Source organism: Salmo salar, chromosome 11 (assembly GCF_965601325.2).
Source record: "Salmo salar chromosome 11, fSalSal1, whole genome shotgun sequence".
In the NCBI taxonomy this organism is placed as follows: Eukaryota; Metazoa; Chordata; class Actinopteri; order Salmoniformes; family Salmonidae; genus Salmo; species Salmo salar.
Genome location: NC_138301.1, coordinates 114,478,491 through 114,505,909, shown reverse-complemented (window position 1 = coordinate 114,505,909; position 27,419 = coordinate 114,478,491). Strand labels below are relative to the sequence as shown.

At 43.2% G+C, this 27,419-nt stretch overlaps 2 protein-coding genes across 4 annotated transcripts; one reads left to right on the top strand and one right to left on the bottom strand.

Moving 5' to 3' along the window:
* On the bottom strand, positions 1-13,940 carry LOC106563800 (zinc-binding protein A33). Its single transcript, XM_014129662.3, has 7 exons — positions 12,984-13,940; positions 12,405-12,819; positions 12,079-12,165; positions 2,385-2,615; positions 2,247-2,269; positions 1,815-1,933; positions 1-1,364 (listed from the first exon to the last, which is right to left on the bottom strand). Exons 2-7 carry the CDS (start codon positions 12,792-12,794, stop codon positions 808-810), a joined length of 1,407 nt encoding a protein of 468 aa, XP_013985137.1. The 5' UTR covers positions 12,795-12,819; positions 12,984-13,940; the 3' UTR covers positions 1-807.
* ovca2 (OVCA2 serine hydrolase domain containing) lies at positions 13,108-27,419 on the top strand. Of its 3 annotated transcripts, none has more exons than XM_014129634.3 (2): positions 13,108-13,216; positions 26,619-27,419. In XM_014129634.3, the coding sequence occupies exons 1-2, from the start codon at positions 13,183-13,185 to the stop codon at positions 27,140-27,142; spliced, it is 558 nt and encodes a 185-aa protein (XP_013985109.1). In that variant the 5' UTR covers positions 13,108-13,182; the 3' UTR covers positions 27,143-27,419.

Sequence of the window (27,419 nt, the reverse complement as noted above, 5' to 3'; positions counted from 1 at the left end):
CCAATTTAAATGTAATTTAACGTATAAAATGAAAACTGGCTTATTACATGAGAAAGGCTGTAAAACATGACCATGTTATAAAAACACTGCAGCAATTACTCAACTTGCATGACAGAATTACACTAGAATGACGTAGCACACTTCACAGACAGGAAGACCATTACTGATTGAGAAGAAATCTCAAAGCGCTTAAAAACACTAAATAACAAAACAGCAAATGGAAATAAAAAAACAGAAGGATGAATTCAGGAAGTGAGAGGGAGTCAGTTCTTTAGAGGGATGGAGTGGGAGAGAGAGAGGGAGGGAGAGGGATCTCAGTCACAGCCAGTCTGACTCAAAGGTAGTGTTGCATCAACTAATGGTTGCATGTCATTGACTGACAGATTGCTATATCATATGTGGTTAGCGGATACTTTAACTGAACAACAGTAACATTTCCCTAGACAAAATAGTCAAAAGGCCAACGAGGATAGATGTGTTCAGTACACCTGGCATTCAAAATGGAAAACCCCCCCGATATATTCCAAATCTGTCCCATTAAGTCGATGTTGAATGAGATTCAGCAGCAGGCACAAACACTGAAAAACAGCAAACAGAACATAACCTGCAGTTCTCATGTCTCTCATCAAACAAGGGTTACTGATCTTAAGAGACAATAAAGTTAACAATAAACTGATTTATTTCAATTTATGCATTTCAAATTGGTCAACAATGTTCCCACAGCAATCGTTTGTGTCAATTGCCTTTTAGCCTGAAGTTTTGTTTTCACACGAAACCCGACTTGTGTAATTATCAGCTCTAACTGTACTATACTGTTACAGAGACCTTCACTGGCATAACCCTTACATAGTCCCCACTGAGGAACGGAAAAATTCTCTCAGTGAAACTCAGTGAAAATATTTGAGGGTTTTTGAAGAAACAGCCAATCCGTTGGTTATTGACAGGATCAGAAAGTGACACCGTTTCTTTGTCCCAGTCCAGCTGCACTCGGATCCTCTGGGGTTTCACTTTAAAGGGTTCAAGACAGTAACATGCATTCGGTGACACTTGGTCAATATAGTCACTCCCTTCTCTTGAGAGTACATACCAGACTCCACTAATATGCCACCGAGACGTCTCCTTCCTATCGCAAGACTCTATGGCTACACCTACTGCCCACTCTTTGCTGTCCCCAACCTCTACGTCCCAGCTGTGTATCCCTGAGCTGAAGCCCTCTGAGCCCAGGACAGCATAGCGGTGTTTAAACCTCTCTGGGTTGTCAGGAAGCTGCTGTTGGTCATCACTGAGTCTGCATGTGAAGCTGGTCAGGTCACCAGACAGGATGAGATCTGGGTGAGCAGTGTTGGGGTCCAGAATCACAGGAGCTGAGAGGAGAGAGAACACACACAGATTATTTTAAAGTGGGAACTCGTAGTAGTACGAGCAGGTCATTTTTATACAAAACGGATTACTTTTTTTCCCCTTCAGGATTGCGTCCCGTGATTTACACATATTGAAATAAGTGTGATATTGTTAATTTGTTTTATTATCTTGGATATTTTATTCTATACGATTGTAAAGCGTCTTTGGGTCCTTGAAAAGCTCTATATAAGTCCTATGTATGCATGTATGTATGTATGTATGTATGTATGTATGCATGCATGCATGTATGTATGTATGTATGTAGATGCACTATTGTAAGTGGTTGTTCCACTGGATATTATAAGGTGAATGCACCAATTTGTAAGTCGCTCTGGATAAGAGCGTCTGCTAAATGACTTAAATGTAAATGTATGTATGCATGTATGTATGTATTATCATAAAATAGTACTCACTGTACTCAACAATTTCCTGCATGTTCTCCCAGACTCTGAACTGCAGGTTGCCAAGGTGTCTGGCCACGTCGATCAGTGCTCCTGAAACCCTCTCTGGATCTGGCAATATGCACTGAACTCTGGGAGAACATTAAGGAGTCAGTACTGCTGTAGGGTTGGGTTCAAAACCACAGCGTGGAGAGAACATGAAATCAAATCAAACTTTATTTGTCAAATGCACCGAATACAACAGGTGTAGACTTTACCATGAAATGCTTACTTACAAGCCCTTAACTCTTCTTGAACTACACTGTTGGTTAAGAAAATATTTACCAAATAAACTAAAGTAATCAACAAAAAGTAACAATAACGAGGCTATATACATGGGGTACAGGTTAGAGGTAGTCAGTACTGCTGTAGGGTTGGGATAGAAACAGGAGGAAGATCCCTTACCTTTTCTTGATGACCTCGTAATCCTGCAGGAGAACAAAGTGTCAGATTAGACATGACTATCAAAGACATTATCAAGTTGTAGAAGTATCTATCATCTCTACTTAAAACAGAGGGAGATCATTCCTTTTTGTTTCTTACCTGTAGCAAAGAAATGTTTTCAGCCCCTAGCTCCTCCTCTAGGGTTTGGATGGTGTCAGAAAGGGACGATCTCTCTCTGTTCATCTCCTCAATCTTCCTCATCATCATTTGACTCTTGTAGTCTTCGTCCTGCTTCAGGGCAGCTATCCTGACAACCGTTTCTTTTCGTAGAAACTGGTGAAGCTCCTCAAACTGTTCCCTTATTTTCCTCTCTGTGGACAGAGCCTGGCTCTGAAGACAAATATCCAGAGCTTGAGATGAGTTTAAGTTTATTCACCACGTCCACAGAATACAAGGTGTTATACGGTACAATGAAATTCTTACCTTGAGCTCTTTCCCAACAATGCAGTGATGATAATAATAATTTAGATACTAATATAATACTACTAACAAAATAGATACAAATATAAGACAATCATTTAGATACTAATAAAGATAATTTAGACAATAATAATTTAGATGATAATAATATATAGATAATAGATAAATAATTTAGATATTAATAATATAAATAATGATAATAGATAAATACTAATAGTATAGATAATAAAGATAAGAGAGGACATGCGAGTTAAAGAAACAAGACTGCAAGTATATACAGGTCAGTACCTTATTCAATGTTCAGGGGTACTGGAGTGGTTGGTTATACAGGTCAGTACCTTATTCAATGTCCAGGGGTACTGGAGTGGTTGTATATACAGGTCAGTACCTTATTCAATGTCCAGGGGTACTGGAGTGGTTGTATATACAGGTCAGTACCTTATTCAATGTCCAGGGGTACTGGAGTGGTTGTATATACAGGTCAGTACCTTATTCAATGTCCAGGGGTACTGGAGTGGTTGGTTATACAGGTCAGTAGCTTATTCAATGTCCAGGGGTACTGGAGTGGTTGTATATACAGGTCAGTACCTTATTCAATGTCCAGGGGTACTGGAGTGGTTGGTTATACAGGTCAGTACCTTATTCAATGTCCAGGGGTACTGGAGTGGTTGGTTATACAGGTCAGTACCTTATTCAATGTCCAGGGGTACTGGAGTGGTTGGTTATACAGGTCAGTACCTTATTCAATGTCCAGGGGTACTGGAGTGGTTGGTTATACAGGTCAGTACCTTATTCAATGTCCAGGGGTACTGGAGTGGTTGGTTATACAGGTCAGTACCTTATTCAATGTCCAGGGGTACTGGAGTGGTTGGTTATACAGGTCAGTAGCTTATTCAATGTTCAGGGGTACTGGAGTGGTTGGTTATACAGGTCAGTAGCTTATTCAATGTCCAGGGGTACTGGAGTGGTTGTATATACAGGTCAGTACCTTATTCAATGTCCAGGGGTACTGGAGTGGTTGGTTATACAGGTCAGTACCTTATTCAATGTCCAGGGGTACTGGAGTGGTTAGTTATACAGGTCAGTACCTTATTCAATGTCCAGGGGTACTGGAGTGGTTGGTTATACAGGTCAGTAGCTTATTCAATGTCCAGGGGTACTGGAGTGGTTGGTTATACAGGTCAGTAGCTTATTCAATGTCCAGGGGTACTGGAGTGGTTGTATATACAGGTCAGTAGCTTATTCAATGTCCAGGGGTACTGGAGTGGTTGGTTATACAGGTCAGTAGCTTATTCAATGTCCAGGGGTACTGGAGTGGTTGGTTATACAGGTCAGTACCTTATTCAATGTCCAGGGGTACTGGAGTGGTTGGTTATACAGGTCAGTACCTTATTCAATGTCCAGGGGTACTGGAGTGGTTGGTTATACAGGTCAGTACCTTATTCAATGTCCAGGGGTACTGGAGTGGTTGTATATACAGGTCAGTACCTTATTCAATGTCCAGGGGTACTGGAGTGGTTGGTTATACAGGTCAGTACCTTATTCAATGTCCAGGGGTACTGGAGTGGTTGGTTATACAGGTCAGTACCTTATTCAATGTCCAGGGGTACTGGAGTGGTTGTATATACAGGTCAGTACCTTATTCAATGTCCAGGGGTACTGGAGTGGTTGTATATACAGGTCAGTACCTTGTTCAATGTCCAGGGGTACTGGAGTGGTTGGTTATACAGGTCAGTACCTTATTCAATGTCCAGGGGTACTGGAGTGGTTGTATATACAGGTCAGCACCTTATTCAATGTCCAGGGGTACTGGAGTGGTTGGTTATACAGGTCAGTAGCTTATTCAATGTCCAGGGGTACTGGAGTGGTTGTATATACAGGTCAGTACCTTATTCAATGTCCAGGGGTACTGGAGTGGTTGGTTATACAGGTCAGTACCTTATTCAATGTCCAGGGGTACTGGAGTGGTTGGTTATACAGGTCAGTACCTTATTCAATGTCCAGGGGTACTGGAGTGGTTGTATATACAGGTCAGTACCTTATTCAATGTCCAGGGGTACTGGAGTGGTTGGTTATACAGGTCAGTACCTTATTCAATGTCCAGGGGTACTGGAGTGGTTGTATATACAGGTCAGTACCTTATTCAATGTCCAGGGGTACTGGAGTGGTTGTATATACAGGTCAGTACCTTATTCAATGTTCAGGGGTACTGGAGTGGTTGAGGTGGGTTTATACATAGTGACTGGTAGAAGGATATACATGTAAACAGGGTTGAAAAGTGACTGGTAACATGAATATATATACACACGCACACTTGAAGTCGGAAGCTTTCATACACTAATTTTGTAGTCATTAAAACTCGTTTTTCAACAACTCCACAAATTTCTTGTTAACAAACTACAGTTTTGGCAAGTCGGTTAGGACATCTACTTTGTGCATGACACAAGTAATTTTTTAACAATTGTTTACAGACAGATTATTTCACAATTCCAGTGGGTCAGAAGTTAACATACCCCAAGTTTACTGCCTTTAAACAGCTTGGAAAATTCCAGAAAGTCATGTCATGGCTTTAGAAGCTTCTGATAGGCTAATTGACGTAATTTGGGTCAATTGGCAGTGAACCTGTGGATGTATTTCAAGGCCTACCTTCAAACTCAGTGCCTCTGCTTGACATCATGGGAAAATCAAAAGAAATAGCCAAGACCTCAGAAAAAAAATGGTAGACCTCCACAAGTCTGGTTCATCCTTAGGAGCAATTTCCAAAAGCCTGAAGGTACCACGTTCATCTGTACAAACAAAAGTATACAAGCACAAACACCATGGGACCAGGCAGCCGCCATACCGCTCAGGAAGGAGACCAGTTCTCTCTCCTAGAGATGAACGTACTTTGGTGCGAAAAGTGCAAATCAATCCCAGAACAACAGCAAAGGACCTTGTGAAGATGCTGGAGGAAACCGGTACAAAAGTGTCGATATCCACAGTAAAATGAGTCTTATATATCGACATAACCTGAAAGGCAGCTCAGCAAGGAAGAAGCCACTGCTCCAAAACCGCCATAAAAAAGCCAGACTACGGTTTGCAACTGCATATGGGGACAGAGATCGTACTTTTTGGAGAAATGTCCTCTGGTCTGATGAAACAAAAATAGAACTGTTTGGCCATAATGACCATCGTTATGTTTGGAGGAAAAAGGGGGAGGCTTGCAAGCCGAAGAACACCATCTCAAACGTGAAGCACAGGGGTGGCAGCATCATGTTGTGGGGGTGCTTTGCTGCAGGAGGGACTGGTGCACTTCACAAAATAGATGGCATCATGATGAAAGAAAATTAAGTGGATATATTGAAGCAACATCTCAAAACATCAGTCAGGAAGTTAAAGCTTGGTTGCAAATGGGTCTTCCAAATGGACAATGACCCCAAGCATACTTCCAAAGTTGTGGCAAAATGGCTTAAGGACCACAAAGTCAAGGTATTGGAGTGGCCACCACAAAGCTCTGACATCAACCCCATTGAAAATTTGTGGGCAAACTGAAAAAGCGTGTGCAAGCAAGGATGCCTACAAACCTGACTCAGTTACACCAGCTCTGTCAGGAGGAATGGGCCAAAATTCACCCAACTTATTGTGGGAAGCTTGTGAAAGGCTACCTGAAACGTTTGACCCATGTTAAACAATTTAAAGGCAATGCTACCAAATACTAATTGAGTGTATGTAAACTTCTGACTCACTGGGAATATGATGAAAGAAATAAAAGCTGAAATAAATCTCTATTATTCTGACATTTCAAATTCTTAAAATAAAGTGGTGATCTTAACTGACCTAAAACAGGGAATTTTGACTATGATTAAATGTCAGGAATTGTGAAAAACTGAGTTTAAATGCATTTGGCTAAGGTGTAGGTAAACTTCCGACTTCAACTGTACATACACACAGGAAAAGAAACACTACATGCAATTTCTAAATTTTTACTGAGTTAGTTCATAGAAGGAAATCAGTAAATTGATAAATCAATGCATTTCACGACTGGGCAGGGGCCATGCCCCCCAGTACTGCAGTGCATCTCCTCCTCATGGACTGCACCAGATTTGCCAATTCTTGCTGTGAGATGTTACCCCACTCTTCCACCAAGGCACCTGCAAGTTCCCGGACATTTCTGGGGGGCATGGCCCTAGCCCTCACCCTCCGATCCAACAGGTCCCAGACGTGCTCAATGGGATTGAGACCCGGGCTCTGGCCATGGCAGAACACTGACATTCTTGTCTTGCAGGAAATCACGCACAGAACGAGCAGTATGGCTGGTGGCATTGTCATGCTGGAGGGTCATGTCAGGATGAGCCTGCAGGAAGGGTACCACATGAGGGAGGAGGATGTCTTCCCTGCAACGCACAGCGTTGAGATTGCCTGTAATGACAACAAGCTCAGTCCGATGATGCTATGACACATCGCCCCAGACCATGACGGACCCTCCACCTCCAAATTGATCCCGCGCCAGAGTGCAGGCCTCGGTGTAACGCTCAATCCTTTGACGATAAACGCGAATCTGACCATCATCCCTGGTGAGACAAAACCACGACTCATCAGCGAAGAGCACTTTTTGCCAGTCCTGTCTGGTTCAGCGACGGTGGGTTTGTGCCCATAGGCGACGTTGTTGCCGGTGATGTAAGGCAGGTCCTCCCCAGACAACAGGCCTACAAGCCCTCAGTCCTGCCTCTCTCAGCATATTGCGGACAGTCAGCACTGATGGAGGGATTGTGCGTTCCTGGTGTAACTCTGGAAGTTCTTGTTGCCATCCTGTACCTGTCCCGCAGGTGTGATGTTCGGATGTACCGATCCTGTGCAGCTGTTGTTACACGTTATCTGCCACTGCGAGGATGATCAGCTGTCCATCCTGTCTCCCTGTAGTGCTGCCTTAAGCTTCTCATAGTACGGACATTGCCATTTATTGCCCTGGCCACATCCTCAGTCCTCATGCCTCCTTGCGGCATGCCTAAGTCACGTTCACGCAGATGAGCAGGGACCCTGGGCATCTTTCTTTTGGTGTTTTTCAGAGACAGTAGAAAGGCCTCTTTAGTGTCCTAAGTTTTCATAACTATGACAAAACAGAGATGCTTGTTCTAGGTCCCAAGAAACAAAGAGATCTTCTGTTGAATCTGACAATTAATCTGGATGGTTGTACAGTCGTCTCAAATAAAACTGTGAAGGACCTCGGCGTTACTCTGGACCCTGATCTCTCTTTTGAAGAACATATCAAGACTGTTTCAAGGACAGCTTTTTTCCATCTACGTAACATTGCAAAAATCAGAAACTTTGTCCAAAAATGACGCAGAAAAATTAATCCATGCTTTTGTTACTTCTAGGCTGGACTACTGCAATGCTCTACTTTCCGGCTACCCGGATAAAGCACTAAACAAACTTCAGTTAGTGCTAAATACAGCTGCTAGAATCCTGACTAGAACCAAAAAATTTGATCATATTACTCCAGTGCTAGCCTCCCTACACTGGCTTCCTGTTAAGGCAAGGGCTGATTTCAAGGTTTTACTGCTAACCTACAAAGCATTACATGGGCTTGCTCCTACCTATCTTTCAGATTTGGTCCTGCCGTACATACCTACACGTACGCTACGGTCACAAGACGCAGGCCTCCTAATTGTCCCTAGAATTTCTAAGCAAACGGCTGGAGGTAGGGCTTTCTCCTATAGAGCTCCATTTTTATGGAATGGTCTGCCTACCAATGTGAGAGACACAGACTCAGTCTCAACCTTTAAGTCTTTACTGAAGACTTATCTCTTCAGTAGGTCCTATGATTAAGTATAGTCTGGCCCAGGAGTGTGAAGGCGAACGGAAAGGCTGGAGCAACGAACCGCCCTTGCTGTCTCTGCCTTGCCGGTTCCCCTCTTTCCACTGGGATTCTCTGCCTCTAACCCTTTTACAGGGGCTGAGTCACTGGCTTACTGGTGTTCTTCCATGCCGTCCATGGGAGGGGTGCGTCACTTGAGTGGGTTGAGTCACTGACGTGGTCTTCCTGTCTGGGTTGGCGCCCTCCCTTGGGTTGTGCCATGGCGGAGATCGTTGTGGGCTATAATCGGCCTTGTCTTAGGACGGTAAGTTGGTGGTTGGAGACATCCCTCTAGTGGTGTGGGGGCTGTGCTTTGGCAAAGTGGGTGGGGTTATATCCTGCCTGTTTGGCCCTGTCCGGGGGTATCATCGGATGGGGCCACAGTGTCTTCTGATCCCTCCTGTCTCAGCCTCCAGTATTTATGCTGCAGTAGTTTATGTGTCGGGGGGCTAGGGTCAGTCTGTTACATCTGGAGTATTTCTCTTGTCTTATCCGGTGTCCTGTGTGAATTTAAATATGCTCCCTCTAATTCTCTCCTTCTCTCGGAGGACCTGAGCCCTAGGACCATGCCTCAGGACTACCTGGTATGATGACTCCTTGCTGTCCCCAGTCCACCTGGCCGTGCTGCTGCTCCAGCTTCAACTGTTCTGCCTGCGGCTATGGAACCCTGACCTGTTCACCGGACGTGCTTGTTGCACCCTCGACAACTACTATGATTATTATTATTTGACCATGCTGGTCATTTATGAACATTTTAACATCTTGACCATGTTCTGTTATAATATCCACCCTGCACAGCCAGAAGAGGACTGGCCAACCCTCATAGCCTGGTTCCTCTCTAGGTTTCTTCCTAGGTTTTTGGCCTTTCTAGGGAGTTTTTCCTAGGGAGTTTTTCCTAGCCACCGTGCTTCTTTCACATGCTTTGCTTGCTGTTTGGGGTTTTAGGCTGGGTTTCTGTACAGCACTTTGAGATATCAGCTGATGTACGAAGGGCTATATAAATAAATTTGATCTTACTTGACTACTGTCTGTAAGCTGTTAGTGTCTTAACGACCATTCCACAGGTGCATGTTCATTAATTGTTTATGGGTCATTGAACAAGCATGGGAAACAGTGTTTAAACCCTTTACAATAAAGATCTGTGAAGTTATTTGGATTTTTACAAATTATCTTTGAAAGACAGGGTTCTGAAAAAGGGACATTTCTTTTTTTTGCTGAGTTCATATAAACAGGAGTAAAAGTGACCAGTAGCAGGATAAATACTAATGGTAATCAATAGACAGCAGCTTAATGGAGTAATACATCTAATTGAGTGGGTAGAGACCTGTGAATGGGCATAGAATCAGTGTGGAGTCTGTGGGAGAAGGAGCGCAGTAGTTGTTAGCCATTTAACAGGGGATAGAAGCCATTTAGGAGTCTGTCTGAGCCTTTATGAAGCGGTACTGCCTGCCAGACGGGAGCAAAGAGAACAGTCCATGTGTCGAATGGCTGGAGTCTTTGCCCCTTTTTTCAGGCCTCTCTCAGACACCGCCTGGCATGTATGTCCGCATGTGAACGGGTACACACCAGTGGAGTACCGGCACCTCAAATGTTCTACTGCACCTCATAGAATATTGGCTCTGAAATATGATTAGTACTGGCACCTATTATTTCAGTCCACTAAAATCTCTAATTTTACTATTTACGGATGGAAAATGTTCCTAACTTTCAAAAAATTCCCTGGTTTACCAGAAATCCTGGTTGGAAAACTCCTGGAATTGAGAGGGAATAAGGTGGACATCCAGTAATCCTCCAACCAGGAGTTCTAGAAAACCAGGTAATTTTGTAACTCTACTATTGTTATTCTTTAAGGTCATACGGTTCATCCCCAAATCCAGGGAACTAAGGGAAACATAGCCAGCAGATACGACCCGCTTGCTTACAGCTGCACTAGGTTTGGACAGGCGTCCTGGTTAGGTTAAGACACTGCGAAGCTGGTGGGAGATATGGCTCAGAAAACATACCTCAACCCAACGATGAAAAACACCTTTTACTCCAAATTATCCCATCTGTTACACCAAGAAGATTCAGCAACTGCTAGTTTTCTGGAAAACTGCCCTTTTAGTCCTCATGCTAGGTAGCAGAAGCCACAACAGCCATTTTGGAATGGCAGTATCAGACTATCAGCTACTTTGTTGTTCAACGCGATGTGCTGGAAATGTGATGTTGGAAAGGGAAATGGCGCAAATGGATGTTCTGTTTGAATCAGATGGCGTGTCGAATGGAGAATGAGAAGAATTGTATTACGGTGGTAAATACAAAAGGAAATAAGGATTGATGTTACCTGGGAGGTCAGTTTGAAGTCTATAAAAATCGTGGATGCGTTGGATAAGGTGGCATCGGTGAGAGAAACGAGAAATGTGATTATTTTGGTTTTCTGCGCATCTATGGAACAGAAGGAGAGTGCTCAGCACCTCTAGAAGATATAGGTTGGAAATGTGTCGTGTGTGGATCTTCAATGCAGGGAACCTATCAAGGGTGTCATCTCTGGGGTGATGCTAGAAGCGAATGTGAAGGATATACGTGACGAATTGGATCAACTGGTTGGTGCACACCGAATGACCCGCATGGAAAGAGGATGCACACTCCATCATTCTATTGTTTTTTGATGAGGAGTCTCTCCCTTCTCACATGTATTTGAGTTTAGTGAGATTCCCTGTGAGAGGGATGTGATTTGAACTGTGACTGAAGGAGGGGGATGTTTTTTGATGCAGTCCACGGAATGCCAAGAGTGTGCAATGCTGTCATCAAGGCTAAGGGTGGCTACTTTGAAGAAGCTCAAATATATTTTTATTTCTTTAACACTTTTTTGGTTACGACATGATTCCATGTGTGTTATTTCATAGTTTTGATGTCTTCATTATTATAATAATAAAAAAATGGAATGACTAGGCGTGCCCAAACTTTTGACTGGTACTGTGTGTGAGTGAGTGAGTGAGTGAGTGAGTGAGTGAGATATAGATAGAGATATTTTACCCCCTTTTTATCGTCAATTTTGATCTTGTCTCATCGCTGCAACTCTCCAACGGGCGAGGCGAAGGTCGAGTCATGCGTCCTCTGAAAAATGACCCACCAAACTGCGCCTCAACACCCGCCCGCTTAACTCGTAAGGCAGCAGCACCAATGTGTCGGAGGAAACACTGTTCAACTGACGACCACGGTCAGCCTGCAGGAACCCGGCCCGCCACAAGGAGTCCCTAGAGCACGATGAGCCAAGTAAAGCCCCCCCAGCCAAACTCTCCCCTAACTCAGATGACGCTGGGCCAATTGTGTGCCGCCCTATGGGACTCCCGGTCACGGCCGGTTGTGACACCGCCTGGGATCGAACCCGGGTCTGTAGTGACAACTTAGATCGCTATGCCACTCGGGAGGCCTGGCTCTGCAGTGTCTTAATCTACACAGGAAGCCTGTCCGACCGTTGCGCAGTTGTAAGCAAGCGAGTCAGATCTGCTGGCTGAGGGAAACTCTACAACAGAAACATAAAAGCCACTCAGTTCTTACCGTGATAGTATCTGCCGTTTGAACACAAGTTCGACTGTCTGCCTCAAGGACCTCCAGTTTGTTCTGTAGGAGCTTCAGCACAGACTCCTGGAATGAAACATGAACATTTTAAATATATCAGTTTACTGAGAAAACATTTTCTCTAAAGGGCATCAGCACCTACACTAAGGGCATCAGCACCTACACTAAGGGCATCAGCACCTACACTAAGGGCATCAGCACCTACACTAAGCAGTGGTGTTCAGTAATTGTTGCTTTTTTTAAGGAAATAGCTAAATGTAACAGGCATTTATTCTATTGCCACACAGTTTTTATTTCTCACTCACCTTATATTCTTTGGCAGCTTCGTCCATGGGGCAGAACTTGTGGTTTGTGTGTAACTCAGAAGTCTGGCACACCAGGCAAGCTGGTTGTCCGTGGTCCCGACAGAAAAGTTTGTATTTCTCCCCATGCAGACTGCAGAGGACACCTGCAGATGCTTTCTCCTTCGAGTAGGCCTCACAGAGGTTCTTCAAAGCCCGGTTGAGGGGTGCATCACTGAGTTTTGATCTTTTCCTACAGACTGGACATTCCTTTACTTCTCTCTCCCTCCAGTAGCCATGTATACAGTCTTTACAGAAGCTGTGGCTACACAACAGGATGACTGGGTCTCTGAAGATGTCTCGGCATACAGGACAGGTGAGGTCCTCCTCTGGAAGAGAAGATGTGGTGGCCATTTCCCCCCTCAAATCACACGTCTTCCTTCGGGAAAAAGAACAACCGTACTGGCAAACTTTCAGGTGAGTTTCGCTGCTAACTCAAACAAGCACTTGCTTGCTGCTTCGTTATTGTTTCTTGACGTATTGTTTGTAACACATGTAGCTTACACTTGCAACGTATTGAGTAATACAATGACGTGAACTTACTTCTTTGCTGTGTTGTTATTGTGGCTCTTTTATAATTTTATCGCCATCCGCAAACAAACGATAGGAGTGTCGTTATCGCATACCAATGTGACGCATGCAAGAATAACTAAGTACTTCCGGTTCACGGATTTTTGGAATCCTTCAGAATAAGACTTTTTCTTCTATGGTATATTGACGATCACACATCCCGCCATCTACTATGCGGGATGGAAACAGGATTCACCCCAAAAAACGTAACTACCAAACATTTAATACAAAAAAAACGATTATGTTAAAAACAAATGAAACAGATCTGATCCATACACAGGCTCCAGGTGAACCTGGGAGTGCGGGTTTTCCGGCGCCAGGACCCCTTCTAGGTCTTCATTTTCAAAAACGTTTCTGCCGCAGCCACAATAATGTCCAGTTTCTTCGACTTCTTTGAAACTTGTGCTGTACAGTTTATAACTGTGGCAATGAACGCAACAAAATCAAACTTTTTAACACGCAGGGTATTTTTTGTCTGGCGGCAAACATTTACTACATGCTGTGGTGTATCCACTACCATATCTTCACTAGCATCACTTGTTTTCTCAATTTGAATTGTCTCCGCATAGGAAATTTGATTGACCGCTCTAACGTTTGCCACCTCAATTTCACCCTTACAGACCACTCCATGAACTCAGGATCATGATCCCCACCACAATTACAACTGTCCTACACACCGTTCTTCAGTGTACTCTGTTCGTCTGCACACACTTGAAACATGGCCAAATTCTTCACAATTCGTACACTGCAGTGGTTTGGGGACGCACGCTTTACGGCGTATCTTACATAACCAAGCTTCCCATGCGTAGGTATTTGTTCTTTATCAAAAAACAACAGGACCGACACTTTCTTTTTTTCCTCCCTTCACCCAGCGGGTCCGACGCCGGGCACCAACCACACCAGGAATTTTCTTCCGGTATTCAACCTGGACATCCATCGTTAACCCTGAGATGACTCCTTTGACGGGAGCTCTACTCCGAAATTCAAAACACAACATTTCTGTTGTCCGGATTATTTTGAGGCCTATTGCAATCTTCCTCTACTCTTCAGAAATACAATTAATCAAAATAAGACCACTTCTGGTCACTCTGATAGACTCCCACTTTTACAAGCGCATACTTCACAATTTTCGACACCTCAAGTGGGTATCCTACATACCGTATGCATCCTTACTCAGCAAACGCATGCCAAGAAGAAGCGATTCATTATTTTTTACACACGTATCCTCCACTCAAATTTTAGACAATTTCCTTTTGTTAGATTTTTTGACACTAATGTTGTCCATTCAGAACATTCATCTTCACCAACTTTGCTCGACGCGCTGCTTGATTCGAACTCAGCCTCCACTTCTGCCATCTTCACATCACCATTAAATCAGAATAAGACTCCTGTCCTGTATACTATGTAATTTAATAATTAGGGCGAAAATGATGGGAAATATGAAGAATTATTGATAGATTTATACTAGTTATCATAGAAAGAATACTTTAAAGTATTTATATAAGATATTATGTGATTTATTTGTCACATGCGCCAAATACAACAGGTGTAGACCTTACAGTGAAACACTAACTTACAAGCCCTTAACCAGAACTGCAACTTTAACAAGAAAAATATATATATATTGATATACACAGCTGGTCAAAAGATTTAGAACACCTACTCATTCAAGGGGTTTTCTTTATTTTGAGCTATTTTTACATTGTAGAATTATATTGAAGACATCAAAACTATGAAAAAACACATGGAATCATGTAGTAACCAAAAAAGTGTTAAACAAATCAAAATATATTTTATATTTGAAATTCTTCGAAGTAGCCACCCCTTGCCTTGATGACAGCATTGCACACTCTTGGCATTCTCTCAACCAGCTTCATGAGGTTGTCACCTGGAATGCATTTCAATTAACAGGTGTGCCTTCCTCAAAGTTAATTTGTGGAATTTCTTTCCTTCTTAATGCGTTTGAGGCAATCAGTTGTGTTCTGACAAGGTAGGGGGGGTATACAGAAGCTAGCCCTATTTGGTAAAAGACCAAGTCTATATTATAGCAAGAACATCATTACTTTAAGACATGAAGGTCAGTCAATATGGAACATTTCAAGAACTTTGAGTTTCTTCAAGTGCACTGGCAAAAATCATCAAGCGCAATGTTGAAACTGGCTCTCATGAGGACCGCCACAGGAATGGAACACCGAGAGTTACATCTGCTGCAGAAGATAAGTTCATTAGAGTTACCAGCCTCGGAAATTGCAGCCCAAATAAATGCTTCACAGAGTTCAAGTAACAGACACATCTCAACATCAACTGTTCAGAGGAGACTGTGTGAATCAGGCCTTCATGGTCGATTGCTGCAAAGAAACCACTACAAAAGGACACCAATAAGAAGAAGAGACTTGCTTGGGCCAAGAAACACGAGCAATGGACATTAGAGCAGTGGAAATTTGTCCTTTGGTCTGGAGTCCAAATTGGAGATTTTTGGTTCCAACCGCCATGCCTTTGTGAGACGCTGTGTGGGTGAACAGATGATCTCTGCATGTGTATTTCCCACTGTAAAGCATGGAGGAAGAGGTGTTATGGTGTGGGGGTTCTTTGCTGGTGACATTGTCTGTGATTTATTTAGAATTCAAGGCACACTTAACCGGCATGGCTACCACAGCATTCTGCAGCGATACTCCATCCCATCTGGTTTGGGCTTAGTGTGACTATCATTTGTTTTTCAACAGGACAATGACCCAAAACTCCTCCAGGATGTGTAAGAGCAATTTTAACAAGAAGGAGAATGATGGAGTGCTGCATCAGATGACCTGGCCTCCAAAATCTCCCGACCTCAACCAAATTGAGATGGTTTGGGATGTGTCGGACCGCAGAGTGACGGAAAAGCAGCCAACAAGTGCTCACCATATGTGGGAACTCCTTCAAGACTGTTAGAGAAGCATTCCAGGTGAAACTGGTTGAGAGAATGCCAAGCGTGTACAAAGCTGTCATCAAGGCAAAGGATGGCTATTTGAAGAATCTCCAATAAAAAAATATATTTGGATTTGTTTAAAACTTTTTTGGTCACGACATGATTCCATGTATGTTATTTCATAGTTTTGTATGTATGTATGTATGTATGTATGTATGTATATATATATATATATATATATATATATATATATATATATATATATATATATATATATATATATATATATATATACACTGCTCAAAAAAATAAAGGGAACACTTAAACAACACAATGTAACTTCAAGTCAATCACACTTCTGTGAAATCAGACTGTCCACTTAGGAAGCAATACTGATTGACAATCAATTTCACATTCTGTTGTGCAAATGGAATAGACAACAGGTGGAAATTATAGGCAATTAGCAAAACACCCCCAATAAAGGAGTGGTTCTGCAGGTGGGGACCACAGACCACATCTCAGTTCCTATGCTTCCTGGCTGATGTTTTGGTCAATTTTGAATGCTGGCGGTGCTTTCACTCTAGTGGTAGCATGAGACGGAGTCTACAACCCACACAAGTGGCTCAGGTAGTGCAGCTCATCCAGGATGGCACATCAATGCGAGCTGTGGCAAGAAGGTTTGCTGTGTCTGTCAGCGTAGTGTCCAGAGCATGGAGGCGCTACCAGGAGACAGGCCAGTACATCAGGAGACGTGGAGGAGGCCGTAGGAGGGAAACAACCCAGCAGCAGGACTGCTACCTCCGCCTTTGTGAAAGGAGGAGCAGGAGAAGCACTGCCAGAGCCCTGCAAAATGACCTCCAGCAGGCCAGAAATGTGCATGTGTCTGCTCAAACGGTCAGAAACAGACTCCATGAGGTTGGTATGAGGGCCCGACGTCCACAGGTGGGGGTTGTGCTTACAGCCCAACACCGTGCAGGACGTTTGGCATTTGCCAGAGAACACCAAGATTGGCAAATTCGCCACTGGCGCCCTGTGCTCTTCACAGATGAAAGCAGGTTCACACTGAGCACGTGACAGACGTGACAGAGTCTGGAGACGCCGTGGAGAACGTTCTGCTGCCTGCAACATCCTCCAGCATGACCGGTTTGGCGGTGGGTCAGTCATGGTGTGGGGTGGCATTTCTTTGGGGGGCCGCACAGCCCTCCATGTGCTCGCCAGAGGTAGCCTGACTGCCATTAGGTACCGAGATGAGATCCTCAGACCCCTTGTGAGACCATATGCTGGTGCGGTTGGCCCTGGGTTCCTCCTAATGCAAGACAATGCTAGACCTCATGTGGCTGGAGTGTGTCAGCAGTTCCTGCAAGAGGAAGGCATTGATGCTATGGACTGGCCCGCCCGTTCCCCAGACCTGAATCCAATTGAGCACATCTGGGACATCATGTCTCGCTCCATCCACCAACAGACTGTCCAGGAGTTGGCGGATGCTTTAGTCCAGGTCTGGGAGGAGATCCCTCAGGAGACCATCCGCCACCTCATCAGGAGCATGCCCAGGCGTTGTAGGGAGGTCATACAGGCACGTGGAGGCCACACACACTACTGAGCCTCATTTTGACTTGTTTTAAGGACATTACATCAAAGTTGGATCAGCCTGTAGTATGGTTTTCCACTTTAATTTTGAGTGTGATTCCAAATCCAGACCTCCATGTGTTGATAAATTGGATTTCCATTTATTATTTTTGTGTGATTTTGTTGTCAGCACATTCAACTATGTAAAGAAAAAAGTATTTAATAAGATAATTTCTTTCATTCAGATCTAGGATGTGTTGTTTAAGTGTTCCCTTTATTTTTTTGAGCAGTATATATATATATATATATATATATATAGGGAGAGAAATATAACAAATAATAGAGGAGCAACCGTAAAATAACAGTAGCGAGGCTATATACTTGTATTTTTTATTTATTTATTTCACCTTTATTTAACCAGGTAGGCTAGTTGAGAACAAGTTCTCATTTGCAACTGCGACCTGGCCAAGATAAAGCATAGCAATTCGACACATTCAACAACACAGAGTTACACATGGAATAAACAAAACATACAGTCAATAATACAGTAGAACAAAAGAAAACAAAAAGTCTATATACAGTGAGTGCAAATGAGGTAAGTTAAGGCAATAAATAGGCCATGGTGGCAAAGTAATTACAATATAGCAATTAAACACTGGCATGGTAGATGTGCAGAAGATGAATGTGCAAGTAGAGATACTGGGGTGCAAAGGAGCAAGATAAATAAATACAGTATGGGGATGGGGTAGGTAGATAGATGGGCTGTTTACAGATGGGCTATGTACAGGTGCAGTGATCTGTGAGCTGCTCTGACAGCTGGTGCTAAAGATAGTGAGGGAGATATGAGTCTCCAGCTTCAGAGATTTTTGCAGTTTGTTCCAGTCATTGGCAGCAGAGAACTGGAAGGAAAGATGACCAAAGGAGGAATTGGCTTTGGGGGTGACCAGTGAGATATACCTGCTGGAGCGCGTGCTACGAGTGGGTGCTGCTATGGTGACCAGTGAGCTGAGATAAGGCAGGGCTTTACCTAGCAGAGACTTGTAGATAACCTGTAGCCAGTGGGTTTGGCAACGAGTATTAAGCGAGGGCCAACCAACGAGAGCGTACAGGTCGCAATAGTGGGTAGTGGATGGGGCTTTGGTGACAAAACGGATGGCACTGTGATAGACTACATCCAATTTGCTGAGTAGAGTGTTGGAGGCTATTTTATAGATGACATCACCGAAGTCGAGGATCGGTAGGATGGTCAGTTTTACGAGGGTATGTTTGGCAGCATGACTGAAGGATGCTTTGTTGCGATATAGGAAGCTGATTCTAGATTTAATTTTGTATTGGAGATGCTTAATGTGAGTCTGGAAGGAGAGTTTACAGTCTAACCAGGCACCCAGGTATTTGTAGTTGTCCACGTATTCTAAGTCAGAGCCGTCCAGAGTAGTGATGCTGGACGGGCGAGCAGGTGCGAGCAGTGATTGATTGAATAGCATGCATTTAGTTTCACCAGCAGCAAGAGCAACATCACTTGATGTATACAGAGAAGAGAGTCGGCCCGAGAATTGAACCCTGTGGCACTCTCATAGAGACTGCCAGAGGTCCGGACAACAGGCCCTCCGACTTGACACACTGAACTCTATCAGAGAAGTAGATGGTAAACCACATTTTTACATTTTACATTTTAGTCATTTAGCAGACGCTCTTATCCAGAGCGACTTACAGTAGTGAATGCATACATTTCATTTTTTTTCATTCCATACATTTTTTTTTTTTCGTACTTGGCCCCCCGTGGGAATCGAACCCACAACCCTGGCGTTGCAAACACCATGCTCTACCAACTGAGCTACAGGGAAGGCCAATCATTTGAGAAACCAATCATTTGAGAAACCAAGGCTGTCGAGTCTGCCAATAAGAATGTGGTGATTGACAGAGTCAAAAGCATTGGCCAGGTCGATGAATACGGCTGCACAGTAATGTCTCTTATCGATGGCGGTTATGATGTCATTTAGGACCTTGAGCGTGGCTGAGGTGCACCCATGACCAGCTCTGAAACCAGATTGCATAGCGTAGAAGGTACGGTGGGATTCGAAATGGTCAGTAATCTGTTTGTTAACTTGGCTTTCGAAGACCTTAGAAAGACAGAGTAGGATAGATATAGGTCTGTAGCAGTTTGGGTCTAGAGTGTCACCCCCTTTGAAGAGGGGGATGATCGCGGCAGCATTCCAATCTTTGGGAATCTCAGATGATACGAAAGAGAGGTTGAACAGGCTAGTAATAGGGGTTGCAACAATTTAGGCAGATAATTTTAGAAAGAGAGGGTCCAGATTGTCTAGCCCGGCTGATTTGTATGGGTCCAGATTTTGCAGCTCTTTCAGAACATCAGCTATCTGGATTTGGGTGAAGGAGAAATGGTGGGGCCATTGGCGGGTTGCTGTGGAGGGTGCCGGGCAGTTGACCGGGGTAGGGGTAGCCAGGTGGAAAGCATGGCCAGCCGTAGAGAAATGCTTATTGAAATTCTCAATTATAGTAGATTTATTGGTGGTAACAGTGTTTCCTAGCCTCAGAGCAGTGGGCAGCTGGGAGGAGGTGCTCTTATTCTCTATGGACTTTACAGTGTCCCAGAACTTTTTTGAGTTAGTACTACAGGATGCAAATTTCAGTTTGAAAAAGCTAGCCTTAGTTTTTCTAACTACCTGTGTATATTTGTTCCTAACTTCCCTGAAAAGTTGCATATCACGGGGGCTATTCGATGCTAATGCAGAACACCACAGGATGTTTTTGTGATGGTCAAGGGCAGACAGGTCTGGAGTGAACCAAGGATCTTTTCCTAGTTCTACATTTTTTGAGTGTGGCATGCTTATTTAAGATGTTGAGGAAGGCACTTTTAATACAGTGGGTTTGGTACAGAGCCAATGTGCAGGGGCACCGGTTAGTCGAGGTAATTGAGGTAACATGTACGTGTAGGTAAAGGTAAAGCAACTGTGCATGGATAATAAACAGAGAGTAGCAGCAGCATAATATGGGGGTGGGGTGGGGACAATGTAAATAGTCTGGGTAGCCATTTGATTAATTGTTCAGCAGTCTTATGGCTTGGGGGTAGAAGTTGTTGAGAAGCCTTTTGGACCTAGACATGGCGATCCGGTACCGCTTGCCGTGCGGTAGCAGAGAGAACAGTCTATGACTCGGGTGGCTGGAGTACTTGGCAATTTTTTGGGCCTTCTGCTGCCATCGCCTGGTATAGAGTTCCTGGATGGCAGGACGCTTAGCGCCGATGATGTACTGGGCCGTACGCACTAAATCAAATTAAATTATATTGGTCACATACACATAGTTAGCAGATGTTAATGCGAGTGTAGCGAAATGCTTGTGCTTCTAGTTCCTACCGTGCAGTAATATCTAACAAGTAATCTAACAATTTCACAACAACTACCTCATACACACAAGTGTAAAGGAATGAATAAGAATATGTAAATATAAATCTATGGATGAGCGATGGCCGTGCGGCATAGGCAAGATGCAGTAGATGGTATAGAGTACAGTATATACATATGAGATGAGTAATGTAGGGTATGTATTATATAAAGTGGCATTGTTTAAAGTGACGAGTGATACATTTATTGCATCCAATTTTTAATTATTAAGTGGCTAGAGATTTGAGTCAGTATGTTGGCAGTAGCCACTCAATGTTAGTGATGGCTGTTTAACAGTCTGATGGCCTTGAGATAGAAGCTGTTTTTCAGTCTCTCGGTCCCAGCTTTGATGCACCTGTACTGACTTCGCCTTCTGGATGATAGCAGGGTGAACAGGCAGTGGCTCGGGTGGTTGTTGTCCTCCACTACCCTCTGTAGTGCCTTGCGGTCGGAGGCCGAGCAGTTGCCATACCAGGCGATGATGCAACCAGTCAGGATGCTCTCGATGGTGCAGCTGTAGAACGTGTTGAGGATTTGAGGACCCATGCCAAATCTTTTCAGTCTCCTGAGGGGGAATAGGCATTGTCATGCCCACTTCACGACTGTTTTGGTGATTTTGAAACATGATAGTTTGTTGGTGATGTGGACACCAAGGAAGCTCTCAACCTGCTCCTCTACAGCCCCGTCGATGAGAATGGGGGCGTGCTCGGTCCTCCTTTTTCTGTAGTCCACAATCATCACATTTGTCTTCACATTGAGGGAGAGGTTGTTATCCTGGCACCACACTGCCAGGTCTCTGACCTCCCTATAGGCTGTCTCGTCGTTGTCAGTGATCAGGACTACCAATGTTGCGTCGTCTGCAAACTTAATGATGGTGTTGGAGTCGTGCTTGGCCATGCAGTCATGGGCGAACAGTTAACAATGTTTTTTTGAGTGGGTACTCGTATCATTTATTGCACCACACAGAATTTCCTGTATGTTTTGTCACAGTAAAAGGAGGTCCAATCTTCTTTCTATAGTTTACACCCACAGGAGCGTCACTGCTCATTTTGCGGTCGTTAAAGAGTGGCCCATCAGCTTAAATGTAGTACGTTTTTCCCAGTGGACATAAATATTACAGCAGACATAATTGCCTGTGTGTTGTGTCACAGTGAAAGGGGGGTCCATTCTACTCAGGAGCACTTCTCGTGTACAAATCCAGAGTTTACACCCAGTGGAGTGTCAACGCTCATTTTATGAACAGTGCAATATGCCTGTCCAATATGAAAAAACTATTGCATTTAAGATGATGGGCCACTCTTTAAGGGCCGCAAAAAGAGCAGTAAACTCAGTGAATTTGGAAACTAAAGCTGCTCCTGAGTAAAATGGACCCCCTTTTACCGTGTGACACAATGTGGTGAAAATTGTGCATGTCCAACATGAACAACATATGAACATCGTGTAATACAAATGTGCTAAATAACAATAGGATTTAAATGTATTTTCTAAAGTTGATTGTTTTAGTTATAATATTAATATTGTTATTACTATTATTTATAGTAGCATAAATAATGTTTTGTTATTTGTATTACTGTTGCTACCATAATAACTATCTAGTAATCATTACCTTTAATAATATTATTTGTACAATTAAGTCTATGAACTATTTAATTTTTTAAATATTGTTAAACAAAGTTCTCTAACATTTCCTAATAAAATGGAAGGAATTTTAACAATTACTATTGTTTTTTACCATCTTCATTGCGATACTTATATTTTGAAGTCACGGGCTTTTGCGATGTCTTACCAGTGAACGTCGAAGAGGTGAAGCGTGAGCTTTTTCGCCGCAAAAAATCTGTCCACGAAAATAAGGCGCCGGAGTGAGGAATTTTTATATGGAGGGCAGTGAGAGACTGTCGAATTTGGTCAACAAAAATGTAATTCCCAATTTGCTACGTGAGGCTTATTTTATTCGAATAGAAGTTTCGGAATGGTTAGGTTGTTACGAATGCACTGATATAAGTTGACGCACTTGGCATTTCTGTAACTTTGAAAAAAGTAGTGGCTGTCATAGGGATAAATAGAGGACTCATCATGGATATAACCCGTTTTAGCATGGACGTTGTCATTGAGGGCTTCCACCATTTTAAAGTAGTCAACTGGGTGGGGATTCCTATGAGTTGGGAGCAATCAGCCAATGAAGTAGAACATTGACTACTTTAAAATGGAAATAGCCTCTATGGCACGGCCCATGCTGTCACGGACGCTTTTTATGGCACGGCCCATGCTGTCACAGATAGATCTGGCTTTTCAGAGGTTTATCATCTGGCCAATGCAACGATGATTCCTGTGTTAGCTCGGAACTGTGCTATGCATAGGAACCAACGACTTAGCTTCTGTTCCCACCGACCACTATTTTCAGACGGACCTGTACTCTTACCGGTTGAAACAAGTTTTCACTTGACACGGAAACTAACTCAAAAAATAAATTCAATCTACAAATCAAAGCGCGATAGTGTGGAGCTAACTTAATTGGTAAAAGTACCGGTATGCAATATTTGTAAGAGAATAATGCCTAACCGGTCAGTTTAATTGACTACCTGTCGTTAACTTCCTGCAAACATGGCGACTGTAACTCGAGCAGCACCGCTCCGGATCCTGTGCATACACGGTTACCGACAGAACAGCGGCTCGTTTCGCGAGAAGACTGGGGCCCTACGGAAGCTCCTGAAGAAGTATGTGGAGCTGGTTTACATGAGTGCGCCTCACCGGGTACCGCAGACAGGCGACGGTGGGTCACATTCTGATCCCCCAATAATGTCAACATGACGTGACAGTTAACGAGCATTCGGTGACTTTTATTTTTACATGTCAGACGCGCATTGCAAAACTGTAGTTTGTTTAGATGAAAAACTAAGGGATGTAACGTACATCTTTCGATGCATTATATTTATTCTGTGGTGTTTGGTTTCTGGCAACAAGAAAAAAAATCATACTTGACATTTTTTAACATTTTGTTGTGTTACAGCCTGAATTCAACATTGATTTAAGTTGTTTTTTTCTCACCCATCTACACACACTACCTCATAATGACAAAGTGAAAACATGTTTTTATAAAGTTTAGCCAATTTATTGAAACTCAAATACAGTGAACTAATTTACATAAGTATTCACACCCCTGAGTCAATACTTTGTAGTGTGTTTCTGGGTACGTACTTTAGTGTGTTTCTGGGTAAGTCTCTAAGAGCTTTCCACACCTGGATTGTGCAACATTTGCCCATTATTATTTTCAAAATTATTAAAGTTCTGTCAAATTGGTTGTATATCATTGCTAGAAAACCAATTTCAGGACTCACCATAGATTTTCAAGTAGATTTAAGTCAAAACTGTAACTCGGCCACTCAGGAACATTCACTGTCTTCTTGGTAAGCAATTCCAGTTCCAGTGCTTTAGGTTATTGTCCTGCTGAAAGGTGAATTTATCTCCCAGTGTCTGGTGGAAAGCAGACTGAACCAGGTTTTCCTCTAGGATTTTGCCTGTGCTTAACTCCATTCTGTTTCTTTTTTTATACTGAAAAACTTCCCAGGTCTTAACCATTATTGAAGCTGGAGACTTATATCTCCCTCACTAACTTTAGAGCAGCTTACCGATCACTGCACCTGTACACAGCCCATCTGTAAATGGCCCACCCAACTACCTCATCCCCATATTGTTATTTATTTTTGCTCTTTGCACCCCCAGTATCTCTACTTGCACATCATCATCTGCACATCTATCACTCCAGTGTTAATGCTAAATTGTAATTAATCACCACTATGGCCTATTTATTTCCTTACCTCTCTAATCTTACTACATTTGCACACACTGTATATAGATTTTTCTATTGTGTTTTTGACTGTACGTTTGTTTATCCCATGTGTAACTCTGTGTTGTTTTTGTCGCACTGCTTTGCTTTATCTTGGCCAGGTCGCAGTTGTAAATGAAAATATTGGATATCTGTGCATCACTAGTTAGTAGTGTGGCTTAACTACAATGTTGTTGATCCATCCTAATTTTTCTCCTACCATAGTCATTACACTCTGTAACTGTTTTACAGTCACAATTGGCCTCATGGTCAAATCCCTGAACGGTTTCCTTCCTTTCTGGCATCTGAGTTAGGAAGGACGCCTGTATCGTTGTAGTGACTGGGTGTATTGATACACCAACCAAAGTGTAATCTTCTACGCTGCTGCTATTCTCTGTTATCTATGCATCGTCACTTTAATAACTCTATCTACATGTACATATTACCTCAACACCGGTGCCCCCGCACATTGACTCTGTACCGGTACCCCCTGTATATAGCCCCGCTATTGTTATTTACTGCTGCTTATTAATTATTTGTTATTCTTATATCTTACTTTTTTGGGGGGGTATTTTCTTAACTCCGTTGTTGGTTAAGGGCTTGTAAGTAAGCATTTCACTGTAAGGTCTACACCTGTTGTATATGGCGCGTGTGACAAATAATAATTAATTTGAATTAATTACTTCACCATTATCAATGGGATATTCAATATATTTTTTTATTTTCTTTTTTTTTACCCATCTACCAATAGGTACCCTTCTTTGCGTGGCATTGGAAAACCTCCCTGGTCTTTGTGGTTGAATCTGAGTTTGAAATGTACTGCTCGACTGAGGGACCTTACAGATAATCGTGATAACGTTTACATTTTAGTCATTTAGCGACTTACAGTAGTGAGTGCATACATTTTCGTACAGGTCCCCCGTGGGTATCGAACCCACAACCCTGGTGTTGCAATCTCCATGCTCTACCAACTGAGTCACACGTGATAACAGATGAGGTATTCATTCAATCATCTTCAACACTATTATTGCACGAGTCCGACTTATGTGACATTTTTACTCCTGAACTTATTGACTCAATACGTTTCAGTTTTAAATGTTTTATTCATTTGTAAATATAAAAAAAATATATATATATTTTCACTTTGACATTATGGGGTATTGTGTAGGCCAGTGACACTTTTTTTAAAACTTGAATCAATTATAAATTCAGGCTGTAACACAACAACATTTGGTCAAGGGGTGTGAATACTTTCTGAAAGCACAGAGTATACCAAACATTAGGAACACCATCCTAATTTTGAATTGCACCCTCCTCCCCCTTGCCCTCAGAACAGCCTTAATTAATCAGGGGCATGGACTCTACAAGGAGTGGAAAGCGTTCTACAGGGATGCTGGCCCATGCTGACTCCAATGCTTCCCATAGTTGTGTCAAGTTGGCTGGATGTCCTTTGGGTGGTGGACCATTCTTGATACACGGGAAACTATTGAGCGTGAAAAACCCAGCATCTTTTGTCTTGCCCATTCACCCTCTGAACAGCACACACACAATGTCTCAATTGTCTCAATCCTTCTTTAACCTGTCTCCTCTCCTTCATCTACATTAATTTGAAGTGGATTTAACAGGTGACATCAATAAGGGATCATAGCTTTCACCTGGATTCACTGATCAGTCTCATGGAAAGAGCAGGTGTTCTTAATGTTTGGATACTCCGTGAACATTCTGACTGAACAGTGCTGTGAGGATAGGGATTGTTGCGTTACCAAACTTTTGGTAATGCATGGCTTTCTGACTGGTACCTATCAGGGTGATCACACAGATTTCAACTAAATGCAAAATCAACTTAGTTTAATACTCTCTTTCTCGCCCTTCTACCTCTCTCTTCTCTCTCTCTCTTTTGTCTCTCCCTCCAGCAGCCCAAGGGAAGGAGAATGAAGTGGGCCCTGGAAGTGACGAGGCCCCCAGGGGATGGTGGTTCTCTGACACCCAGGCTCGGAGCTTCGACGCCGGCCAGCAGTGTCAGGCGAGCCTGGGGCTTGAGGAGAGTGTGGAGGCCGTGAGGACAGCAGTGAAGGACCTGGGCCCGTTTGACGGTGTGCTAGGGTTTAGCCAGGGCGCTGCTCTAGTTGCCGTGCTCTGTTCTATACAGGAACAGAATCTAGAACCACAATTCCAGTTCCGCTTCGCTATCCTGGTGGCCGGGTTCCGGAGTGCTTGTTCGGAACACCAGCGGTTCTATGGTGGCCCTGCTTCGCTCGCCATCCCGTCCCTGCACATCTTCGGACAGGAAGACCAGGTCATTCCTGATCGGATGAGCCGGGAGCTCCTTCCCCTGTTCCAGGAGCCTCTGGTGCTGACTCATCCTGGTGGCCATTTTGTGCCAGCGGCCTCGGCACACAGACAGACCTATCAGGAGTTTCTCAAGAGGTTTCAGTAGGGGAAGGAGAAGCATGGAAACTATTCCATCCTAGAAGTTTCAGAGGAGGTAAATGTCTGAAAATTAAGAGCATAACTTCATGTGGATGTTGCTCATCCAAAGACGACAAGTAACTTTTTCGAGAATGTTGATTTAAGTTAACACAGTTATCTTGTGTATCCAGAAATTGTAAAAATATTTTATTGGAAAGCGTCTTTAATTTTCATACAATGTTAGTAGGCTACCACAGTAAAAAAAAATGACTGCATGTTGAAAAATAAATTCCAAAAAACATTGA

What these genes read in the sequence shown, in the direction of transcription:
- LOC106563800 (XM_014129662.3), bottom strand. Translation starts at nt 12,794, where the DNA reads ATGGCCACCACATCTTCTCTTCCAGAGGAGGACCTCACCTGTCCTGTA. An exon ending in AAACGGCAGATACTATCACG is followed by an intron (nt 2,616 to 12,078) that starts GTAAGAACTGAG and finishes ATTTGTCTTCAG; the next exon opens with AGCCAGGCTCTGTCCACAGA. An exon ending in AAAACATTTCTTTGCTACAG is followed by an intron (nt 2,270 to 2,384) that starts GTAAGAAACAAA and finishes GTTCTCCTGCAG; the next exon opens with GATTACGAGGTCATCAAGAA.
- ovca2 (XM_014129633.3), top strand. Translation starts at nt 23,484, where the DNA reads ATGGCGACTGTAACTCGAGCAGCACCGCTCCGGATCCTGTGCATACAC. An exon ending in GGTACCGCAGACAGGCGACG is followed by an intron (nt 23,653 to 26,621) that starts GTGGGTCACATT and finishes TCCCTCCAGCAG; the next exon opens with CCCAAGGGAAGGAGAATGAA.